General features: G+C 38.8%; 1 protein-coding gene across 3 annotated transcripts in view; it reads left to right on the forward strand.

Moving 5' to 3' along the window:
- RAB6B (RAB6B, member RAS oncogene family) overlaps nucleotides 1-21,028 on the forward strand; it is a 57,670-nt gene that overhangs the window by 12,630 nt on the left and 24,012 nt on the right. For all 3 annotated transcript variants that reach the window (XM_058188774.1, XM_058188775.1, XM_058188776.1), the window contains exon 2: nucleotides 10,773-10,831. In XM_058188774.1, the coding sequence (XP_058044757.1) occupies nucleotides 10,773-10,831 (59 nt within the window). The remainder of the gene's footprint in view (nucleotides 1-10,772; nucleotides 10,832-21,028) is intronic.

The raw sequence follows: 21,028 nt of genomic DNA on the forward strand, positions 1-21,028 counted from the left end.
CATTAACTTTCATTTGTTACTTATTCGGACCTGCCCAGCTACCACTTCCTTCCTTAACAAACCTTTCCTCCTCCCTTCTCTACTTTCTTCTACTTTCTTCATCCTTCCTTTCCTTCGCTTTTCTACATCCTCTCCTCCTTCCCTACTCTTCTCTTCCACCCTTTCTAACCCTCACTCTTTCCCCTTTCTTCTTCCTCTCCTTTCCCCTTTTCTACCTCTCTCTTCCTACCTACTTTCTTCCTTCACTCTCTCCTCTCCTTTCCATTCCTTCTGAAATGGCAGCTGAGCAGCCCCGATTTCATTTCAAATTATTTCTATTTCTTAATTACATATCTTCAATCATTCCTTTACATTGATCCTTCATCTCCCCTCTCCCCTTCCCTCCCTCCCCTCCCACCCCCCCGAGACTTCCCAGAACAAAGTACAGGGTATAAGATTAACAATCATAAATTAAAATACAACATAAGTCATAATCCATAGTCACTCCTCTCTCTAAGACCTTAATAAACTAAATTATTAATGTATCTTAAATAGAAAAGTATATTTAGATAGATTTTTATTAAAATAAATTTGATAAAAAATTAAAAAATACAATTTAAAGAAAAAAATCCAATTTTAATTTTAAAAATCCAATTTTTTTATTTTTTTAAAAAATCATCAATTTTTATCCACCCTGATTGTAAACCACTTCATACTAACAAGGACCTACAAAAGGTAGGAAAAAGCAGAGTTGTAGGCCACAGAAGGAGCATCAGCCAACTAACTTTTCATTTTCTACTACCTGGCCCAGCTAGACCATGACTCACACTGTGTCTGCACATACCTCATCTTCAACAAGCATAAGGACCTCTATCGTAATTTGAAGATGATACTCTCTGCATCTGAATAACTTTATTTCATAACTCATGTGCTAGAATGAAGGCTCTTTCTTATTTTAAATGCCACAAAGCTGTTGGCTGTTTTAGGTATTGAAGATTCAGTGGCTATGTTTAGACAAGATGACCAACATAACCAGCTTCTCTCTTGGAGTATTGATTTAGTCTCATGTATCACCATAATAATTAATAATAATTTATTAAATTTGAATGCCACTTCACTCTGAACAACTTTGAGCCATTCACAACAAAGAATTACAATAAAAACAGTAAAAATAAAGATAAAATTTGACAAGTGTGATGAACTCAATCAGTCTCGTAGCAATAATTGAAGGAGTCCTAGCTAGTCTGAAGGAATCTGGAAGATTACCACATGAAAGGAGGACCACTAAGATATCTCCATCTTTTTTTTTCATTTCTTTACAATTGCAGATGGTGACAAGCATAAAAAGGAGACTAAGTAGTAACTTAGTTTGGTGTAATAGTTGAGGCACCAGGCTAGAAACCAGCAAACTGTAAGTTCTAGTCCTGCCTTAGACTTATAATTGAGATGAGTGTTTGTCACTCTGTTTTAGCCCAACCCATCTCACAGGAGTGTTCTTGTGAAGAAAATAGGAGAAATAAGTATTAGTATGTCTACTGACTTATTTATAAAAATAAAAAGGTGTTTCAAAAATTCTTAAATTTTTAAATTTTGAGTACCCAGAGAAATGCTGTCTTTTTAGGACCTCTCTAGGACATCCCTGTTTTATAAGTATGGAAATAGATCGACTGGATTTCAAGATTAATTGAACTGGATTACAGTGTTCAAACAACAGCCTTTAACTTGACTCAGTTAAGTTGACATGTGAATAGAGCCAGTATAAACCAAATATTATCTAGCAGTTGGATGTTTTAATCTGTTATACAGAAACATTTTCCTCATATGCTCTAGAAATTATATATGGTAATGCATAAACTAAACTAAATTCATCTATGTATTTATTGTCTACTTTTAGATTAACCTGTGTTCAAGCTATTTTACTGTGATGCAAAATGAAATTCTAGGTAACTACTATTCCAATAAATTCACATGCAAATGATATCTAAAATCCATCCTTAGGAACAAAGCTTTATACAGTGCAAGTAGTCCCCAACTTACAACCATTTGTTTAGTGACCATTCAAAGTTACAATGGTACTGAAAAAATTATTTATGACAGGTCCTTGAATGTACAATAGTTGCAGCATTTCCACGGTCAAAATTTGGGCAGTTGGTAAACAGCATACTGCATATTTATGTGATCATATGATCGCCATTTGCAATCTTTCCAGTTGGCCTCCAACAAGTAAAGTCAATGTTTCATTTATCAACAATGCGATTCACTTAACAACTGCAGTGATCCACTTAACAACCATGGCAAAAAAAAAATCTCATATAATCAGATGCAACTTTCTTTTCTCGCTTAGCAACAAAAATTCTGATCCCAATTGTGGTTGTAAGTCAAGGACTATCTGTAGTTTATATACATAAAAATATATGCCACCAAATAAAGACTGAATACACCAATGACCATATCAAACAAGAGGAAAACCTTCTGCGCATGAAATCCAACCGCACCTTCTATAATTTTGTAAACAACAAACTTAAAGACTTGAGATCCATCCTACCCCTAAGAGGACCTAATGGTAAAGAATGTAATGATGAAGCGGTTAACACATTCTTCAGCTCAGTCTTTGTAAACAGCAATGGCTTATGCCCAACATTCCCTAGTCGTATACCACTAATAACTACAATGATCTAACACAAATAGATTTCACAGACGATAACATTGAAAAAGCACTATGTAGACTAAAACCATTTCTATCTATTGAACTATGTACATACTTCTATGTACATACTTCTGCTATAGCAGAACCCCTAAGCATAATCTTTGAAAAATCTTTATGGACCAGCTCCCTACCCAACCTATGGTCACTAGCCACTATCTTCAAAAAGGGAGACCCCAGCCTAGTCGAAAATTACAGACCAATCTCTTCATGCTGTGTCACCTGCAGTCATGGAATCAATCATCAATCAATCCATTACCCTCCATCTAGAAACAAACAACCTACTCTCTAATAAAAATTTGGTTTCAGAAAAAAATTATCCTGTAATCTACAATTTCTACACTGCAAAAACATATGGACTACAAATCTTGATCAGGGCAAATGCAATTTGCATAGACTTCTGTAAAGCCTTTGATTCAGCGGTACATGACAAACTACTTCTAAAACTAAAATCCTATGGCATCTCCATAATTGGGTAACTGCGTTCCTGTCAAACAGACAAGTGGTCAAAATAGGGAGCGCCCTATCAAATCCTGCACCTGTTAATAGCGGTGTCCCCCAAGGCAGCGTTCTAGGACCAACACTCTTCATACTATACATAAATGACCTTTGTGATCATATTATAAGTAACTGTGTTCTCTTCGTCAATGATGAAAAACTATTTAACACCACCCACAATGCTGCTACCCTTCAAAAGACTTTGACTTTGTGTTGGAATAGTAAAAAAATTGGCAACTCCAAATCTCAAACAACAAATGCTTACACATTGTCTTACACATTGGCAAAAAGAATCAGAACACAAAATACAAGCTGAGTGGACACGACATTGTAGATGACCCTCACTCTGTCAAGAATCTTGGAGTACTCATATCAAATGATCTAAGTGCCAAAACCCACTGTAACAACATCGCCAAAAAGGCATTAAGGATTGTAAACCTAATCTTGTATAGCTTCTTCTCCGGTAATATTACACTACTAACCAGAGTATACAAAATATTTGCTAGACCAATTCTCAAATACAGCTCATCTGTCTGGAACCCATACTGCATATTGGACATTAATACAATTGAACGTGTCCAGAAATATTTCACAAGAAGAGTCCTCCACACCTCCACTCGCAACAAAATAACTTATGCCACCAGACTTGAAATTTTGGGCTTAGAAAATTTAGAACTACCCCACTTTCGGTATGACCTAAGCATAGCTCATAAAATCATCTGCTACAATGTCCTACCTGTCAATGACTACTTCAGCTTCAACCACAACAATACACAAGAACACAATAGATACAACTTAAAGTGAACCACTCCAAACTCGATTGCAGAAAATATGACTTCAGCAACAGAGTGGTCAATGCCTGGAATGCGCTACCTGACTCTGTGGTTTCATCTCAAAAACCCCAAAATTTTAAACTTAGACTGGCTACTATTGACCTCACCCCATTCCTAAGAGATCAGTAAGGGGTGTGCATAAGAGCCATAAGAGCCTACCGTCCCTGTCTCAATGTTTCCTCTATTTGTATCTATTTTATGTATCCAATTCATGCTTATACTTATATATATTATCTAATATGTACTCAACAAAATAAATAAATAAAATTTCACTTCTCAGTATCGCAGACTGACAATAAGCCGCTTCAGCAAATCCACATAGCGAAGAGCAAGAAAAATCTGCTGTGCAAATTTCTGATATCAGGAAACTCACTGCTACTATTTTCTTTCTTTATGCCTCAGCCTCAGCCTTGGCATATTTTGCATAATTTTCCCTTCATACAAACTGATAAATCTTTTTATTTTTAAGCCAGTTACTATGTCCTTGGCGGAAGACTTCATGGTCTATCCTTTCTTCTCTGCTTTCATTTACTTACAGCAGGGGTCTCAATCTTGGCAACTTTAAGACTTGTGGACTTCAATTCCCAGAATTCCTCAGCCAGCAAAGCTGACTGAGGAATTATGGGAGTTGAAGGCCACAAGTCTTAAAGTTGCCAAGATTGGAGACCCCTGACTTACAGTTACCTTCTGTTCTTAAAGTGAAAGATGTTGATTGCTAGCTTTCAGCCTGAAAACTACTTTTCTTCATCCTCAATTCATTTTATTACTAATTTGCCCCAAATCTTTTGAGCAGATTTCAGTTACCAAAAAATGTTTTTGGAAATATTTAATATTTTTAAATATCACTAAAGAAAAACAAAGCCATTTAAAAAAAATTAGCTTTTAATCATAGGTAAATAATTGCTTATGTAAGAACTAGAAATAAAAAAATTATATACTGTAAGCATTCTAATATATTAGAATATGTCATGCCATTTGCAGCATTTCAGTTAACAAATGAATAAAACTATCCAGCTCTTATCAGTTTTCTGGAAATAGGAATTTTCAAATACTATATCTTATCTTTAAAAGTATTTAACAAAAACTAACATTGGCAAATAATCAAATTATTTCTGTCTAATTATTGTTCTAGCAGTTTTAAATCACTTTGTGGATTATCCCAGAAAATATTAGGATACTTTCTTGCAAGAACTCAGACACCTATTAAACTGGACCAACATTTTTTGATCATCTGTTTGTTTCTATAAATTAATGGAGGTGATTGTTGATATTTTATTAGGATATTTAGATTTTGATATTTTGATGTATTTAAATATTTTGTTGTGTGTTGTTTGTGATTGCTTCCATTTTATCAAGAATGAGAGGAGGCTTGTGTCTCTTCTTTTTGTACTATTTTGCAACTTCCAAATTCTAGTCCTTCATGATGAAACAAATAAACTGCCAATGTAGAAACCATGTATGGGGTCCATTGTAGGGAAGCTGTGAGTTCTTGTTTCATTATACAAAAGCCTCAAACCAGCTTGTATTTCTCATTCATACATTTTGGTATAGTCTCCGAATTAACAACTGAATGCTGTTGTACAAAAGAATTCTTGGAAAGAGAAAATCCAGAATTGGATCTTTTGCTATTTTCATGTTATACAAAGTGATAGCAATGCAATTAAATTGGTTGCTGGAGGTGTGTGCTGGGGTTAACCTTTTTCCAATTAATGTCCCTACTCATAAGTCCCATAGTGCAGAATGTAGATTTAGGAGTTTGTTTCATTGATAGAGTGGACGCAGTGGTTCAGTGGCTTGTCGAGCGAAAGGTTGGCATTTCAGCGGTTCGAATCCCTAGTGCCACGTAATGGGGTGAGCTTCCGTTACTTGTCCCAGCTTCTGCCAATCTAGCAGTTCGAAAGCATGTAAAAATGCAAGTAGAAAAATAGGGACCACCTTTGGTGGGAAGGTAACAGCGTTCTGTGCACCTTTGGCATTTAGTCATGCTGGCCACATGACTACAGAGACGTCTTTGGACAGTGCTGGCTCTTCATCTTTAGAAACTGAGATGAGCACCGCCCCCTAGAGTCGGAAATGACTACCACATATGTGTGAGGGGAACCTTTACCTTTACCTTCATCGATAGAATTAAAGTTGGCTAGTAAAAACTTGTGTGAATTCTTGCAACATTGCTGACATCTACCATCCAGAAGCAGGTTTTCAATTATTTATATTCTGGGAGTTTTATTCTTTGTTCTTTTTATAAGTCACCTTGATTGTTAGCTGCAAATTCAATATGAGAAGTATAATTTCAGAGTAATTGCTAAAATTCATTCAATATCTTCCTACTATATATCCTGTTACCTCAAAGATGACTAGCCGGATGTCCTATTTTACAGGATCAATTTGAACATTGTCTGGTTTTTAAAAAAAAATTAAATGGAAGCAGAAGCTGTGTGTCCACAGGTTACCTAGTTGTAGTTTTTCTGAGTTGCTTTTTAAAAATCAAATTTATATCCATAAATTAACAAACGTAGAGTTTATGTAAATATTCTTCATGTCATGCTCCGTGTTTGTGGGCATGTTTTCTTAATTCTTTTTCTCCTTCTTGACAATGCATAATCAGCCCAAGATAGAATTCTCAGTTAATGTTCGTCATAGTATTATAAAATGTCATGGTACAGTGGAACCCCTCTACAAGGACTCACTCCTCTTGTTGTCCCTGTTAGTGTTAAAATGAAATTGTCTCTGGCATTGATAGTGATGGCTGCTGGAGGCAATATTGTTTGTTCTCTCCTTTTCCATTAAAGGAAAATCACTCTGCTATGTCCCCATCTTGCCATACTTTTGGTTTTGGTTTTTTTAAGAAGTGCTAAATAGTAGTACCATTCCTATAAACAATAATTCCCTTCTTTTCCACAAGCAAATCATATTTTAATGATATCTGGAATGCTGGAATGCTAAATTAGCTGGCATTAAGCCTTATCCACCAAATGTAGTGTTGAAGCAAAATATGGTATTTTCCTTTTTTTTCCAGCAGGAGATTTTGATGGAATAGAAACGTGTGGAAAAAATTCCAACCAATAAAGATCCTTACTGTTGCACTCCTGCTGGTGTGCCCTCAGCACAGGATGCTCATTAAACCTAAAGAGAGCTCCTATTTTTACAGCAGGCACAACAGAGGGAATTAGCATACTTAATTAAGGCTCTTGATGAATGGCTCTGTAAAGTTTCTTAATTAACCAGTGTCTCCTAGGGGGGAGATGGTGTTAAACCAAGGTTGACTTAAAATGTTTTCCTTTTTATGTATTTAATTAGCATAATCAGAAGTTCTGGTTTTTTCATTGTTGGGTGTAGAAAGGTAGATTTTTCTGAGATACGCTTTACATTTGGGAGCATGTCAGGAGAAGGATAGATCAGACCCCATCCTGTCTTCTCCTGAGTTAGCATAGGAAGCTGCAGACTATAGAAAGGTAATTAATTGCCTAGTGAGAACTAAGTCACTCACCTATCTTAAAACTAAAGCAAATGCTGGAAACGTTGAAACCGCAAAGAAAGCAACCTTATCAAATGTAATGAGAATAATTGAAAATAATGCAGTAGCAGTTTTTGACAAGAGTACTGTGTTTTGTGAAAATACGGCCTACACCGAAAGTGAGTCCGAGGTTGATTTTACACATGCACCCAATATAAGCCCTAATTAAGATCCCGCCCATTCCAGGGTGCACAGGTAAAAGTTAAGCTAGGGTGGGGAGGGGGGGAGGCAGAGCTGTCGTACTACTTTCCTTCGGACAGTTGCAGCCGGGCCTCGCACACCTTGTCACCTGAAGGCCTCTGCAGCTGATAACAGAGTCCTGGAACGATCTGGAGTTCTGTTATTGGCTGCAAAGGGCTTCAGGAAAGCCTTGCTGGCCATAGAAGAAGTTCTTGAAGGCCTCTGACAGCTAAAAGGATGCTGGGGTTGATACACGCAAGTGAGGTGAGTCAGTGGACGACACCCCCCACCCACCCACCCGAAAATAAGATCTGGTGCCTTTTTTGGTGGCAAAAATATATATATATAAGTCAGGGTCTTATTTTTGGAGAAACACGGTAGTAACATCTGCCTTGATAATAAAATAACTTGTATTTGTGGGAAGGAAATAGTACTTAATTTTTTTTCAGTCTAACCATCATGGTAGCCTCAGTACTGTTGGCTGGAAAGAAAATGTAAATATAGCACTGATTATATTACTGAGATGGATAATGAAACATCTGCAAGTAATCAACCAAGCTCAGAGAGCATCAAGGACTCCACAAAAAATATAAGTAATATCCTACTAAATCATGAATAAAGAATTGAAGATTAGGGCCAATTTCTTAACACTTTCTATTGTCTCAGTTTTCTGATGGGACTAAAGATTTGTTTATTTATTTATAAAATGTATATACTTCAGTTTAGATGGCTCTAAATGGTAAACAATACAACATACCCTATGCAAAAAATATTATTAAATCAATACATTAAACTCAACAGTGTATTTTATCAGTACTGTATATGCTAAAGGGGGAGCTGTTACAGATTTTCTGTTAAATAATAGAAATTTTCTGATATAACTGTGTTTCTTCCAAAATGAAAAACTTGGCTAAGAAAAAAACTGAATTGCTTATACTAGTTTGCTTAGAGGGTCTCTGATTGGGTAGCTCTGTAGAGTCTGTATCCTTCTTATTCCTTGTATCACTGAAAACATTACATTATATGCTTAAAGGTATACAGACTAGAAATTTAAATCCATGCTGTTTGGACCCGATTTTCAGTTTTGTCTGATTCTAGGGCCCTCAGTCAGGAATCTAGATAAAGAAATCAATATTGCCCAATAAAATGAATATCTACAATTAGATCGTGGAAACCTTTTGGAAAAAGTTTATTTTTTAAAACTAGTTAATAACACCATTTTTTTGGAGTAGTACCATAAAATTATATATCAATGGAAAGATAATTTAATCAAGAATGTAATGCAATAACTTTTATGAAGGATTTGCTATTAGAATAGCACTTACAGTAAAAAGAAGAAAATTGAAACACGTAGAAAAAATGAGATATACAAAAATTATCACGTTATACTTAGTTGGATAAGTTTTAGCATAAATTACGCCTTACAACATCTTCCCATGGAATGAACCAAGTCTTTTAGTTCTGCAACTGTTATAATATGAAACCAAGATTGAATGATTGCTTCAATTAACTGGATTTTATTACTGGGCCACTTCTGACTAACAAGCTTCTTTAGTCAGCTTCATAGATTTTTCAATTGGGTTAAGGTCTGGGCTATTCCCAGGCTATTCCAGCAGTGGAATATGATTATCTTGAAACTCAAAAAAAAAAAAGTGGTGTTATTAACCATCAGACCTCAAAAATACACTTTTCCCAAAAGGTTTCCACAATTTTGGCCACTACTGTAATTTTGCAGTCCTGTAGGGCAAGCAATGGTTCAATAATATGCCTGCAATGTATTGGTCACCAAGAACCAGATTTTTTAAAGGAAATACCAGCACATCTAGAGAAGACGAAAGTGGAATGTTTAGTATAAGCCTGAGATATGGCATAATGTTATTTCATGGTAGCTTGCAGTGCTTCAAATCAATCATATCAATCAATAAATCAATCAATCATCTGGCATTTAGATGTTTTTGGTTTAAATCTTATGTTCCATCTTTTCTCAGAATTACACACACCAGCTCTAATCTTGTGTTTTGTCCCTTACTTAACTTGCAAAATTATTAAACTGCCTTTGATTCAACATTTCTTCCACTTTGGTAGCTTTTTAATTCTCTAGAAATGACTTTGAATGCAACAAATTTCTAAGAATTATTTTAACAAAATAATTTATAATAATAAAATACAGATAGATATTGTTATGGTTTGTCTTGTTGGAAAATGCCTGCAATAATTAGAATCTGTCCATAAAATAAGATACTATGAAAAATATACCTATGATATCAGTATCTAGAGAATTAAAATGTCACTTTGAGTTTCTTGGAGAGATAATGGATGAGAAAACTAAATTGTTTTTGAGTCAATCAAATTACATGATAAACAAAATTTGATCTTGTTATTTTATCATCTTATATTCCTTGTCATACTATTTTATATGTTGATTCTAATCTTATTTTTTTCCAATATATGATGGAGTAACATAAAATAGTTTTACTAAAGTTTCAACTCCTTGAACTTTGGGGTAGCTTAAAAGTTTAAAATTCCTGCATATTTTAGTATGCTTTACATATGATAAAACGATCGAGTATATACTTAGGTATTTGAAATCTGGGTTTAAAGAGAATGGATAATTGCTTGAAGATGGAGTTAAAAAGACCCTTTTTTAAATGTTTCCTGTTTACCATGCTGAGCCTGCCAATTGATGGAATAAGGTGGCTACTTCAAAAGGAAAGGTGGATGGCCTTCATCTACTGCTTTGGCAACCATTTCACTGTGACTAAAATACACAGTTCTTAGGACTATCTGTACGCAGTCTGCTCCGTTGTCCTTTTACAGGAACCTTGTTGAATGTTTTTCAACAATGTTTAGTTTTACTTTTTTTCTCTTTGACCCTGAGATCATTTGTGAATAATTTTAAAAAATAGAAAATAAATTTTGGCACTCCCATTTTCATATCTGACTTGAATAAGAATTATGCTTCTAAAATACCTTCTTATGGCTTGAATGGGATATACAGGATTGTGACTGATCTCTCAACATTCATGGCTACTATTCAATCTCTAATTGTTGTTTTCCTTTACAGTTGGGAAGACATCCCTGATCACAAGATTCATGTATGACAGTTTTGACAACACATATCAGGTTAGCTGTTTTATATTCAATCACATGATAGATGCTTATGAAGAGGAATGTTTCTGCATTAATAGGCTGTGGGTGTGAAAGCTTGCATTGATATAAGAATGTTTATTTTTCTAATTTTATTTAATAGCAATGCTGCATACCTATTAAATTGTTTGTTGCACAGTCAGCCAGATGTTGAGGCTGGATTTGGCATTTTTGTCCATCTAGCAAGTCCTTCCCAAGGATCTGGGATAGACATAGGTGGATGTTTGATGGTGTTAAAGATATTGTCACAGGATACAAGATGTTCCAAGTAATGTTAACTGTGATTTTGTCAATGTCGATGGTATTCAAGTGATGCTCCAGTTGTTTATTTATTTATTTATTTATTTATTTGTATTTTTATACCGCCCTTCTCCGAAGACTCAGGGCGGTGTACAGCCAATAAAACGACAAAAATCCCAACAAATTTAAAATACACTATCAAATTTAAAAAACTGATTCAATCGCTGTAACTAAAATATTAGCTAAAATTTATCAAAACTAAAACCTTGGTAAAAACCCTATTAAAACCCACTAAAACCCCCATACTAAAATCAATCAGGCCAGCCCCGCTTGTGAAAAAAGAAAGTCTTGAGCTCGCGCTTAAAGGTCCGGAGATCAGGGAGGAGACGGAGTCCCACCGGCAGCTCATTCCATAAAGCCGGGGCCCCCACAGAGAACGCCCTTCCCCTGGGGGCCGCCAGCCGACATTGACTAGCCGACGGCACCCTAAGAAGACCCTCCCTGTGGGCGCGCACTGGACGTATCGGACAATGGGAAGTAACTGTCAGCAGCAGGCGGTCCCGTAAATATCCCGGTCCAATGCCATGGAGCGCTTTAAAGGTGATAACCAACACCTTGAAGCGCACCCGGAAGACCACCGGCAACCAATGCAGCCTGCGCAGGAGAGGTGTTACATGGGAACTACGAGGAGCTCCCTCAATCCCCCACGCGGCCGCATTCTGCACCAGTTGGAGCCTCCGGGTGCTCCTCAAGGGGAGCCCCTTGTAGAGAGCATTGCAGTAATCCAGATGGGAAGTGACAAGGGCATGAGTGACCATGCATAACGGGGGGGCAGAGGTCGACCCCGCGGCGCCTCACTTGTGGGGTGCCGCAGGGGTCGATTCTCTCTCCCCTTCTGTTCAACATCTATATGAAGCCGCTGGGTGAGATCATCAGTGGCTTCGGTGTGAGGTACCAGCTGTACGCTGATGACACCCAGCTGTACTTTTCCACACCGGGCCACCCCAATGAAGCTATCGAAGTGCTGTCCCGGTGTTTGGAAGCCGTACGGGTCTGGATGGGGAGAAACAGGCTCAAGCTCAATCCCTCCAAGACGGAGTGGCTGTGGATGCCGGCATCCCGGTACAGTCAGCTGAGTCCGCGGCTGACTGTCGGGAGCGAGTCATTGGCCCCGATGGAGAGGGTGCGCAATTTGGGCGTTCTCCTGGATGCACGGCTGTCTTTTGAAGACCATTTGACGGCCGTCTCCAGGAGAGCTTTCCACCAGGTTCGCCTGGTGCGCCAGTTGCGCCCCTTTCTAGACCGGGATGCCTTGTGCACAGTCACTCACGCCCTTGTGTCGCCTCGCCTGACTACTGCAATGCTCTCTACATGGGGCTCCCTTGAAGGGCATCCGGAGGCTGCAGTTGGTCCAGAATGCAGCTGCGGGGGATAGAGGGAGCCCTGTGTGGCTCCCGAGTGACACCTATCCTGCGCAGGCTGCACTGGCTACCTGTGGCCTTCCGGGTGCGCTTCAAGGTGTTGGTGAACGTCTTTAAAGCGCTCCATGGCATAGGGCCGGGTTACTTACGGGACCGCCTGCTGCTACCGAATACCTCTCACCGACCCGTGCGCTCTCACAGAGAGGGACTCCTCAGGGTGCCGTCGGCGCGACAGTGTCGTCTGGCGACACCCAGGGGAAGGGCCTTCTCTGTGGGGGCTCCCGCCCTCTGGAACGAACTCCCCCCAGGACTTTGTCAACTTCCGGACCTCCGAACCTTTCGCCGCGAGCTCAAAACTTACTTATTTATCTGCGCTGGACTGGGTTAGTTTTTTTTTTAAGTTATGGGTTTTTAATGGGTTTTATCTCCAAATTTTAATTGTGGCCAATTTAAATAAGTTTTTTACTAGTATTTTAATTGTATTTATAATGTATTGTGCATTTTTTACTTGGCTGTGAACCGCCCTGAGTCCTTCGGGAGAAGGGCGGTATACAAATTTAAATAATAAATAAATAATAAATAAATAACGCGTCCTGGTCCAGGAAAGGGCGCAATTGGCGAATCAGGCGAACCTGATGAAAAGCTCCCCTGGCGACGGCTGTCAAGTGGTCTTCTAAAGACAGCCGTGCATCCAGGAGAACGCCTAAATTGCGCACCGATTCCCTGGGGGCTAACGATTCGCCCCCCACAATCAGCGATGGAGTAAGCTGACTGTGCCGGGACGCCAGCATCCACAGCCACTCCGTCTTGGATGGGTTAAGTCGGAGCCTGTTCGTCCCCATCCAGACCCGAATGGCCTCAAGACACTGAGTCATCACATTGACGGCTTCGTTGGGGTGGTTCGGGGTGGAGATGTACAATTGAGTGTCGTCAGCATACAGCTGGCAGCTCACCCCGAAACCACGGATGATCTCTCCCAGCGGCTTCATATAGATGTTGAACAAGAGGGGCGAGAGAATCGACCCCTGCGGAACCCCACAAGTGAGTTGCCTAGGGATCGATCTCTGCCCCCCTGTCAACACCGTCTGCGAGCGGTCGGAGAGGTAGGAGGAGAACCACCGTAAAACGGTGCCTCCCACCCCCAAGCCCTCCAACCGCCACAGCAGGATACCATGGTCGATGGTATCGAACGCTGCTGATAGATCTAACAGGACAAGAACAGAGGAACAACCTCTGTCCCATGCCCTCCAGAGATCATCAACCAACACGACCAAAGCCGTCTCTGTGCTGTACCCAGGCCTGAAGCCGGACTGGCACGGGTCTAGATAAACAGTTTCCTCCAGGTACTGGGGGAGTTGCCAAGCCACCACACTCTCTACAACCTTCACCAGAAAGCGAAGATTGGAGACTGGACGATAATTAGCTAAAATAGCTGGGTCCAGGGAAGGCTTCTTAAGGAGGGGCCTCACCACCGCTTCTTTCAAGGCGGCTGGGAAAACTCCCTCCCTCAGAGAAGCGCTGATAATTCCCTGGAGCCAGCCTCGTGTAACCTCCTGGGTGGCCAGTACTAACCAGGAGGGACACGGGTCCAATAAACATGTGGTGGCATTCAACCTCCCCAGTATCCTGTCCATGTTATTGGGAGTCACAGGATCAAACTCAGCCCAAACAATGTTCTCAAGACGTGCCCGCGTCATCCCCTCCGGATCTACCCAATCTGTGTCCAACCCATCCCGGATCTGAGCGATTTTATCGTGCAGATAACTTCCAAATTCCTCAGCCCGACCTTGCAAGGGGTCCTCCTGAGCCCCCTGAAACAGAAGGGAGCGGGTCACTCTAAACAAGACGGCTGGGTTATCTGCCGATGCTATAAGGGCGGCCAAGTATACTTGCTTTGCCGTCCTTATTGCCACTAGATAGGTCTGAATATGTGACCGTACTAGTGTTCGGTCAGATTCGGAGCGGCTGGCCCTCCAGGCGCTCTCTAGGCGTCTTCTCCGGCGCTTCATCTCTCTCAGCTCCTCAGTAAACCAAGGAGCCGGTCGAGAGCAGCGGCGGGTCAGAGGCCGCATCGGCACGACACGATCCAAAGCCCCTGCTGCCACCCTTTCCCAGGCGGCGGCGAGTTCCTCGGCCGAGCCGTGGGCCAGCTCCTCAGGAAATGGCCCAAGCTCCGTCAGGAACCTACTTGGGTCCATCAGGCGCCTGGGACGGAACCAGCAAACTGGCTCCGTCTCCCTGCGGTGAGGGTCTGCGATCCGAAAGTCCAGGCGAAGGAGAGAATGATCTGTCCACGGCAGGGGAGTAATGACTAAATCCCCCACATCCAGATCATTGCGCCCAAGGCATCTATTATTACTTTTGGTACTACCTTTGCTTTCTTTTGCTACAGTAGTTCTATTCCTATTTGCAGATCTTTGTATTTTGTTATCTTCTCCAGTTTTTTCTCTTCTATTCTGTTGTCTCCAGGTGTTGCCATGTCCATTATCTAGACTTTTTTGTCTTTTTAAAAATTATTATTAAATAATAATTTAAGCGCGAGCTTAAGACTCTTTTATTCCAATTGGCAGGGTTGGCCTAATTTTAAAAGGGGTGGTTTTATTAGGGTCTATTTTATATTTTATTAGTTTTAAATTATGGGGCCAATTTTTAGAATCAGATTTTTAAAAAATGTTCTTAATTTGTTTCTTTTTGTACAATGGCTGTAAATCGCCGTGAGTCTTCGGAGAAGGGCGGTATAAAAGTATGATTAATAAATAAATAATAAATAAATGATTAATAAATAAATTATTAGCCACCTGAAGCCTGAAATTTCTTAATCATCTTCAAATAAAAAGCTCATCGCAGTAGGCCAACCTTTCAATTAACAAGTATATGAGTTACCAAAGCTTATCTGCCTTCTTCAGGGATAGATGTCCCTACTTTATGAGTCAGATCCTCTAAAAGACCATTTTTGCCACTAATAATATAAGCATCAATGATGGACCCTGGACAACCCCTAGAGTACAATTATATAACTTAAATAACTAGTTATAACTAACAATTATATGAAGAATTACAACTTCATCAAAATCTTGTATTTCCCAAAATGTCCAAACCCTGCTCCAAGTTATAACTTCATCTTGGATTCAGCTTCAGTTTTATTTTCCTATATTCACTCTTTTATGCCTGGATAAATTAGAGAGTCTGCTACAGCCAGTCCTGAGTCCATAGGAAAAGTATATGGAGAAAATAAATATAGCTGAACATTATCCACATACAAACACACTTTTGATGCTGGGTCTTACTGGGTTCCAGCAATTTTCTTGCTATAGAGCAGGGGTATCAAACTTAAGGCCAGGGAGCCAGATCCATCTTGTGGGATGCTTAGATTTGGCCCGTGGGACCTCCCTGGAAACAGCGAAGGGAGTGCCTGCGGTGCCTCTGCCAGCGAAAATGGAGTTCATGAGGGCCACAGGCAGCTCTCTCAAACTCCATTTTTGGTGGCAAAGGGTTGCAGGAGGCCATCGCAGCTGAAAACTGAGCTTGGGAGCCTGTTTTCACTGGCAGAGCACTCAGGCCACCACAGGAGCTCCTGACACAAGTGACGTCAAGCTGGCCATGCTCACCCTGGTCCTTTTGAGGCCAAATAAAACCCTGATGCAGCCCTCAATAAAATCGAGTTTGATACCCCTGCTATAGAGACTCATAAGAAAGATTTTTTTTTAACATATTAAATTAAGTTGTGTTTGAAGGCCACACACGAGCCACATTGGTTCTCATTGGATAACTATAGTATCCTCTGATACCCAACCCCAGTCTGTTGTGGGGATCCAAGCAGATTGGAGCAGATTTGAAGGTCAGGGACATTATGGAAGTTAAAAGATAACTAATGAATTGTTTAGTGTTGCTCAGAGTAGCATACATCTCTTGCTCACAATGCCAGCTATTGGTGTTAGTCATGTTCAGTACACTCCTGTCTTTTAATTACTTCCTTTTCCTTAGAGAATGTTAGAGGTTGTAGCAAATAATGGTTTCTTAGCAGTTAATATGCCATAAACCAATGGTACTTCCTGCTATAGATAAGCTTCTTTTGAATGGTAAGTAGCCTATCTGAATTAAAAGCATTGAAAATCAAAAATAAGCAAAAGTTCCTCTAATCCGGATCAAGAGTAAGAAATCAGGAGGAGTGAGAAAAGCAAACCTAGTTGTGCCTTATATGTTAACCAGCTGCTGTGCTGATCATTTTTCCCTTAAGCTACAGAGCTAGTAGCTTCTAGCTAGGAAGACTCTTTCTATGACTAAATGTTCACAGTTTACAATTTGAAACAAATTTCAACCAGCCTAAAAGACTGTTGGCCTTCAGCTATCATTTCCTCTGCCATCCTAGGTTTAAAGAGCCACCTGACTCAATCATGATGGCAATTTAATGTGGTAAACAAACTCCCCTTTCACCTTTTGACAGGCAATTTAAATGCATCGCAGGAGCAGCAGCATTGCTTGAGTGAACTTAGTAGATTGATTTTCTTGTTAAACCCTGCTTCAATTTCCAGAATAGCTTTATAGGTCTTTACAGAGTGGCATCTTTTTTCACAATATTTTTCATATTCCTTCCTGGCTACTTGAATTTGATGCCAATTAAGCACAAGCAAGGGCTAAAGATGGGGGCAAAATTAATTTAGTTTGCATTTAAATGCAAGGCTATCTAATTTTTATTTCTCAGTCAGTTCAGTTACTTAAAATTCACAGACCTCCGAATGTCTCAATGTACTTCTTCCAACAAATGCAAAGTTTATATTAATGAAAAAAACTGTACAAATTGTGTATACTTGTGAAAAGATTTTGTAAAAATGTATCGTATTATTGAACTTGTTTAATAGAAGTATAGATCAGGCTACATTGTAAACTAAAGTTGCATAGATTTTAGCATACATTTTCATAATCAGATTTGATAAATGAACTTGGAATATTTTATAACATGCAAAACTGAGGTAACGTGTTCAAGGGTTGTAACTTCATAGTGACTATTCCTTATTACAGAATTTAAAAACTGCATATAAGGGACCTGTTGTAATTTTTGTACATCCACAAGTACAATACATCCTGATGTGATATACTCCTGGGCTTACTGTACTCTATGCTTCATTGTGTTAAGTCTTTTCATGGATGTGTAGAGATACAACGAATCTTCTTTTGTTATGTGCCTTTGTACTTGTTCTTTCCCCTTTCGTGGCTTTTCATTGCAGAGGAGGAAGTCATGCTTTCTAGGGAAAAATGTGTTATTCTGATCATAAAACTTGTTTCCCTTAATGGCTAAGAAATTAGTATAACAGCACTGATACTGTTATCATTATTTTCCCGATTTAGACTATAAGGTAGAAACAACTTTTTGATTTGTGATATATGATTTTAACCTTGCCATTTTCATGGTCTGCAGACAAAATGGCATCAGTTCTGATATGCAGAAATGGAAGCAGGTTCATCTGTATTCAAAAAAAAATCATATCTAATTGCATTCTACATCTTGCAAATGAAACCAATGCATGAAGCAGCTAAACTGAAACTGGGAGAGGAAAGATATCAGGGACAGCACATATGAGAATCAAGGGTTGAGACAAATATTGTTTAGCTCATGGCCCCACTTTACAAATGCTTTACAGATGTTGCTACCTCTCAGAACTTGTCCATCAACATTGCTGTTTCTCATATCAGCCCAAGAAGCCTCTAAAGTGACTACAGGTTCCTAACTCATTTCTGCTGTATTGGTTCTCTTGCTGTTGACTAGAAAGTGACCAATTTTTGCATAATATATGTCCTTGGGGATTTAATTTAAATAATATTTCCAAAATACTATTTTCTTTTGTTCTGCAAAAGAAATGCAAACTCTTGATTTTCCTTGTTTTTCACTTGAAAATATTTATGTCTGGAGATTAAATCTGCATTCTTCATTTCATGTGTAATATGGCTTGGGTTAAGCATATTTTAAATCAGCTATTTCTTGTAAAATCTTGGAAAGGTTTGCCCTGAAATATGGGTGATATAAATGAATTAAGGTGGAAGGAAAAACAAGGGAGTTATCTAAAATTTGAATGAGTCTCCTGGCCAATAACAGCCAACAGCACATTGTGTATTAGGACCCAATTGAAAAAAGCTGCTTTAAGCTTTGTGCGTGAAAAGTCACTCCTGCTATCTAAGGAAAAAAAATGGCTAAGTGGTGCTTTCAAACAGCTCTGGCTTCAGACTGATTTTGACACTGATCTCATGTGGCAGGGATTTCACATAAAAATTGCCATACTGCTCCATTTAATGCAGCATGCATGTTCCACAAACAAAAGCAAGACAATATTCCTGGAATGTAGAAAGATTGTTCCCTCTTGCTTTTACTATGAGCATCTGGTATACCATATATGATGAATCCATGCACTCATCAAGCATTGCAATAAAATTTGCTATGCGTGTTTTGATTCATAATTCATGCTCTTAATTTCTAGGTATCATACAGTGGTGGGATTAAAAATTTTTTACTACCCGTTCTGTGGGCATGGCTTGGTGGGCATGGCAGGGGAAGGATACTGTAAAATCTCCATTTCCTCCCGATCAACTGGGACTCAGGAGGCAGAGAATAGATGGGGGCAGGGCCGGTCAGAGGAGATATATACCGGTTCTCTAAACTACTCAAAATTTCTGCTACCACTTCTCCAGAACTGGTCAGAACCTGCTGAATACCACCTCTGGTATCAGGTTTTCCAGCTTGACAAAAGGAAAGTAACTGCATCTTTTCTGATTCCAAAGAGATTACCTGTAATAAGATGAATAGCAGAGATGGGGGATGGGGATGAAACTATTTATGCATTAGTGGAGATCCAGGTGTGTGACTTAATAGAATTTGTCTTGAAGTAAATGAGAGGGAAATCCTAAAAGGGCAGTGTCCAAAAAAAAGTATATTATTAAGGATCTCTGGAATATATACCCATGCTGTAAAACAATTACAAGAATGAAACTTGATATAAATATTGAAGATAAATGAAATTATACATGAACAATGCCCCCCCCCCACACACACACACACTCTGATACTGTATCTATTTCTAATAGAGTTAGAGAAAATCCTTTGAAATTAATGCAGCACTGGTATTGTATCCCAATGCTTTTAGCAAAAAAAAATTATAAATATTAAGAATACAGATATTAGGTTTATGCTGATAACAGCAAGAATTATTGTTATTTAGAAATAAAGACATCAGAATTTCAACACTGGATTTTTGATACTTCAAATTATTAGTATTGTCTCAATGGAAGGAACTATGGATACAAAAATGCATGTACTTTAGGTACAACATTCCTTTTAATTTAGTTTGTAAAGGTTGTGTACTTTTTTGTATAAAATTAGAACCAACAAGGAGGTACTTAACCTCAACAGCAGGGTGAATTTTGTGGCATGAAATTATATCATTATCTTAAAGGAGAAGAAGTCTTGAATTTGTTATGAAGAGCTGTATTTTTTTTTATTGAAAAAGTTTTACAATAACAATTAAATTTTTTCCCCTCCCCTCCCCCCTCCCCCACCTTCCCCCCTCCCTCCAAACCCCCCCCCCCCGACTTCCCGGAGCAAACACAAGGTATAGTTCAATAAACAGTCATACATTAATTTTTTAAAATCTAACACAATTATAATCCTTCTCTCTCACATAACCTGACTTCTTCCATTAAAATCAAAAACAACATCCTTCATTCAAAGGCAATCCGAAATTTCTTAATCTGATATCTATTTTGAATATAATCAATCCAATTCTTCCATTCATTTAAATATTTTTCTTGAGTACTGTCTTTCAAGAAGGCTGAGATTTTAGCCATCTCAGCCAAATTGGAAACTTTCAATATCCATTCTTCTGTTGTGGGTAATTCTTTTTTCTTCCAATATTGTCCAATCAACAGTCTTGCTGCTGTTATTAAGTTCAAAATCAACTTAGTCTCAATCACTGTACAGTCCGTTGTTATTCCCAAAAGGAAAAATTGCGGTAGGAACTCTGTATTTTTTAATAATATACTTTTTTCTGTATTTTTTAAAGATAATGTTCAGTAGATGGTGGCCTGCTTTTGCAATTCCCTTACATACTTATCTAAATTCTGCTGTAGTAAAAGTGATATCTGGCAAAGATTTTCTGGATTTCCTTCCTCTCATCATTTTTCTCTGATCTCACCTCCAATATGACCCTTGCAGAGAAATGATTTGGTGCCATTCCTAATCATCCCCCAGTGGCTCTCCCAACCCTTTTTTTTGGTTCTGTCTGATTTTCTTCTCAAATGCCTTCTTACTCCTGAGATTCAAAGGCCTTGAAACTCAAAAGATTATTTGTTTTTTTCTGATAGGAACTGTGCATATCAGCTTAATTAGCCTCCAGACCCTACTGCTTTTCTTTCTTTCATCCATTCTATCCCCTTCTGACAGCTGCAGCTACAAAGCAAATCAATAAAAGTAGAAGGACATTTTCTCCACCATCTGAATATAGAACATTTCCCCAAAATATGAAAT

Source organism: Ahaetulla prasina, chromosome 6 (genome assembly GCF_028640845.1).
Source record: "Ahaetulla prasina isolate Xishuangbanna chromosome 6, ASM2864084v1, whole genome shotgun sequence".
Classification (NCBI taxonomy): domain Eukaryota; kingdom Metazoa; phylum Chordata; class Lepidosauria; order Squamata; family Colubridae; genus Ahaetulla; species Ahaetulla prasina.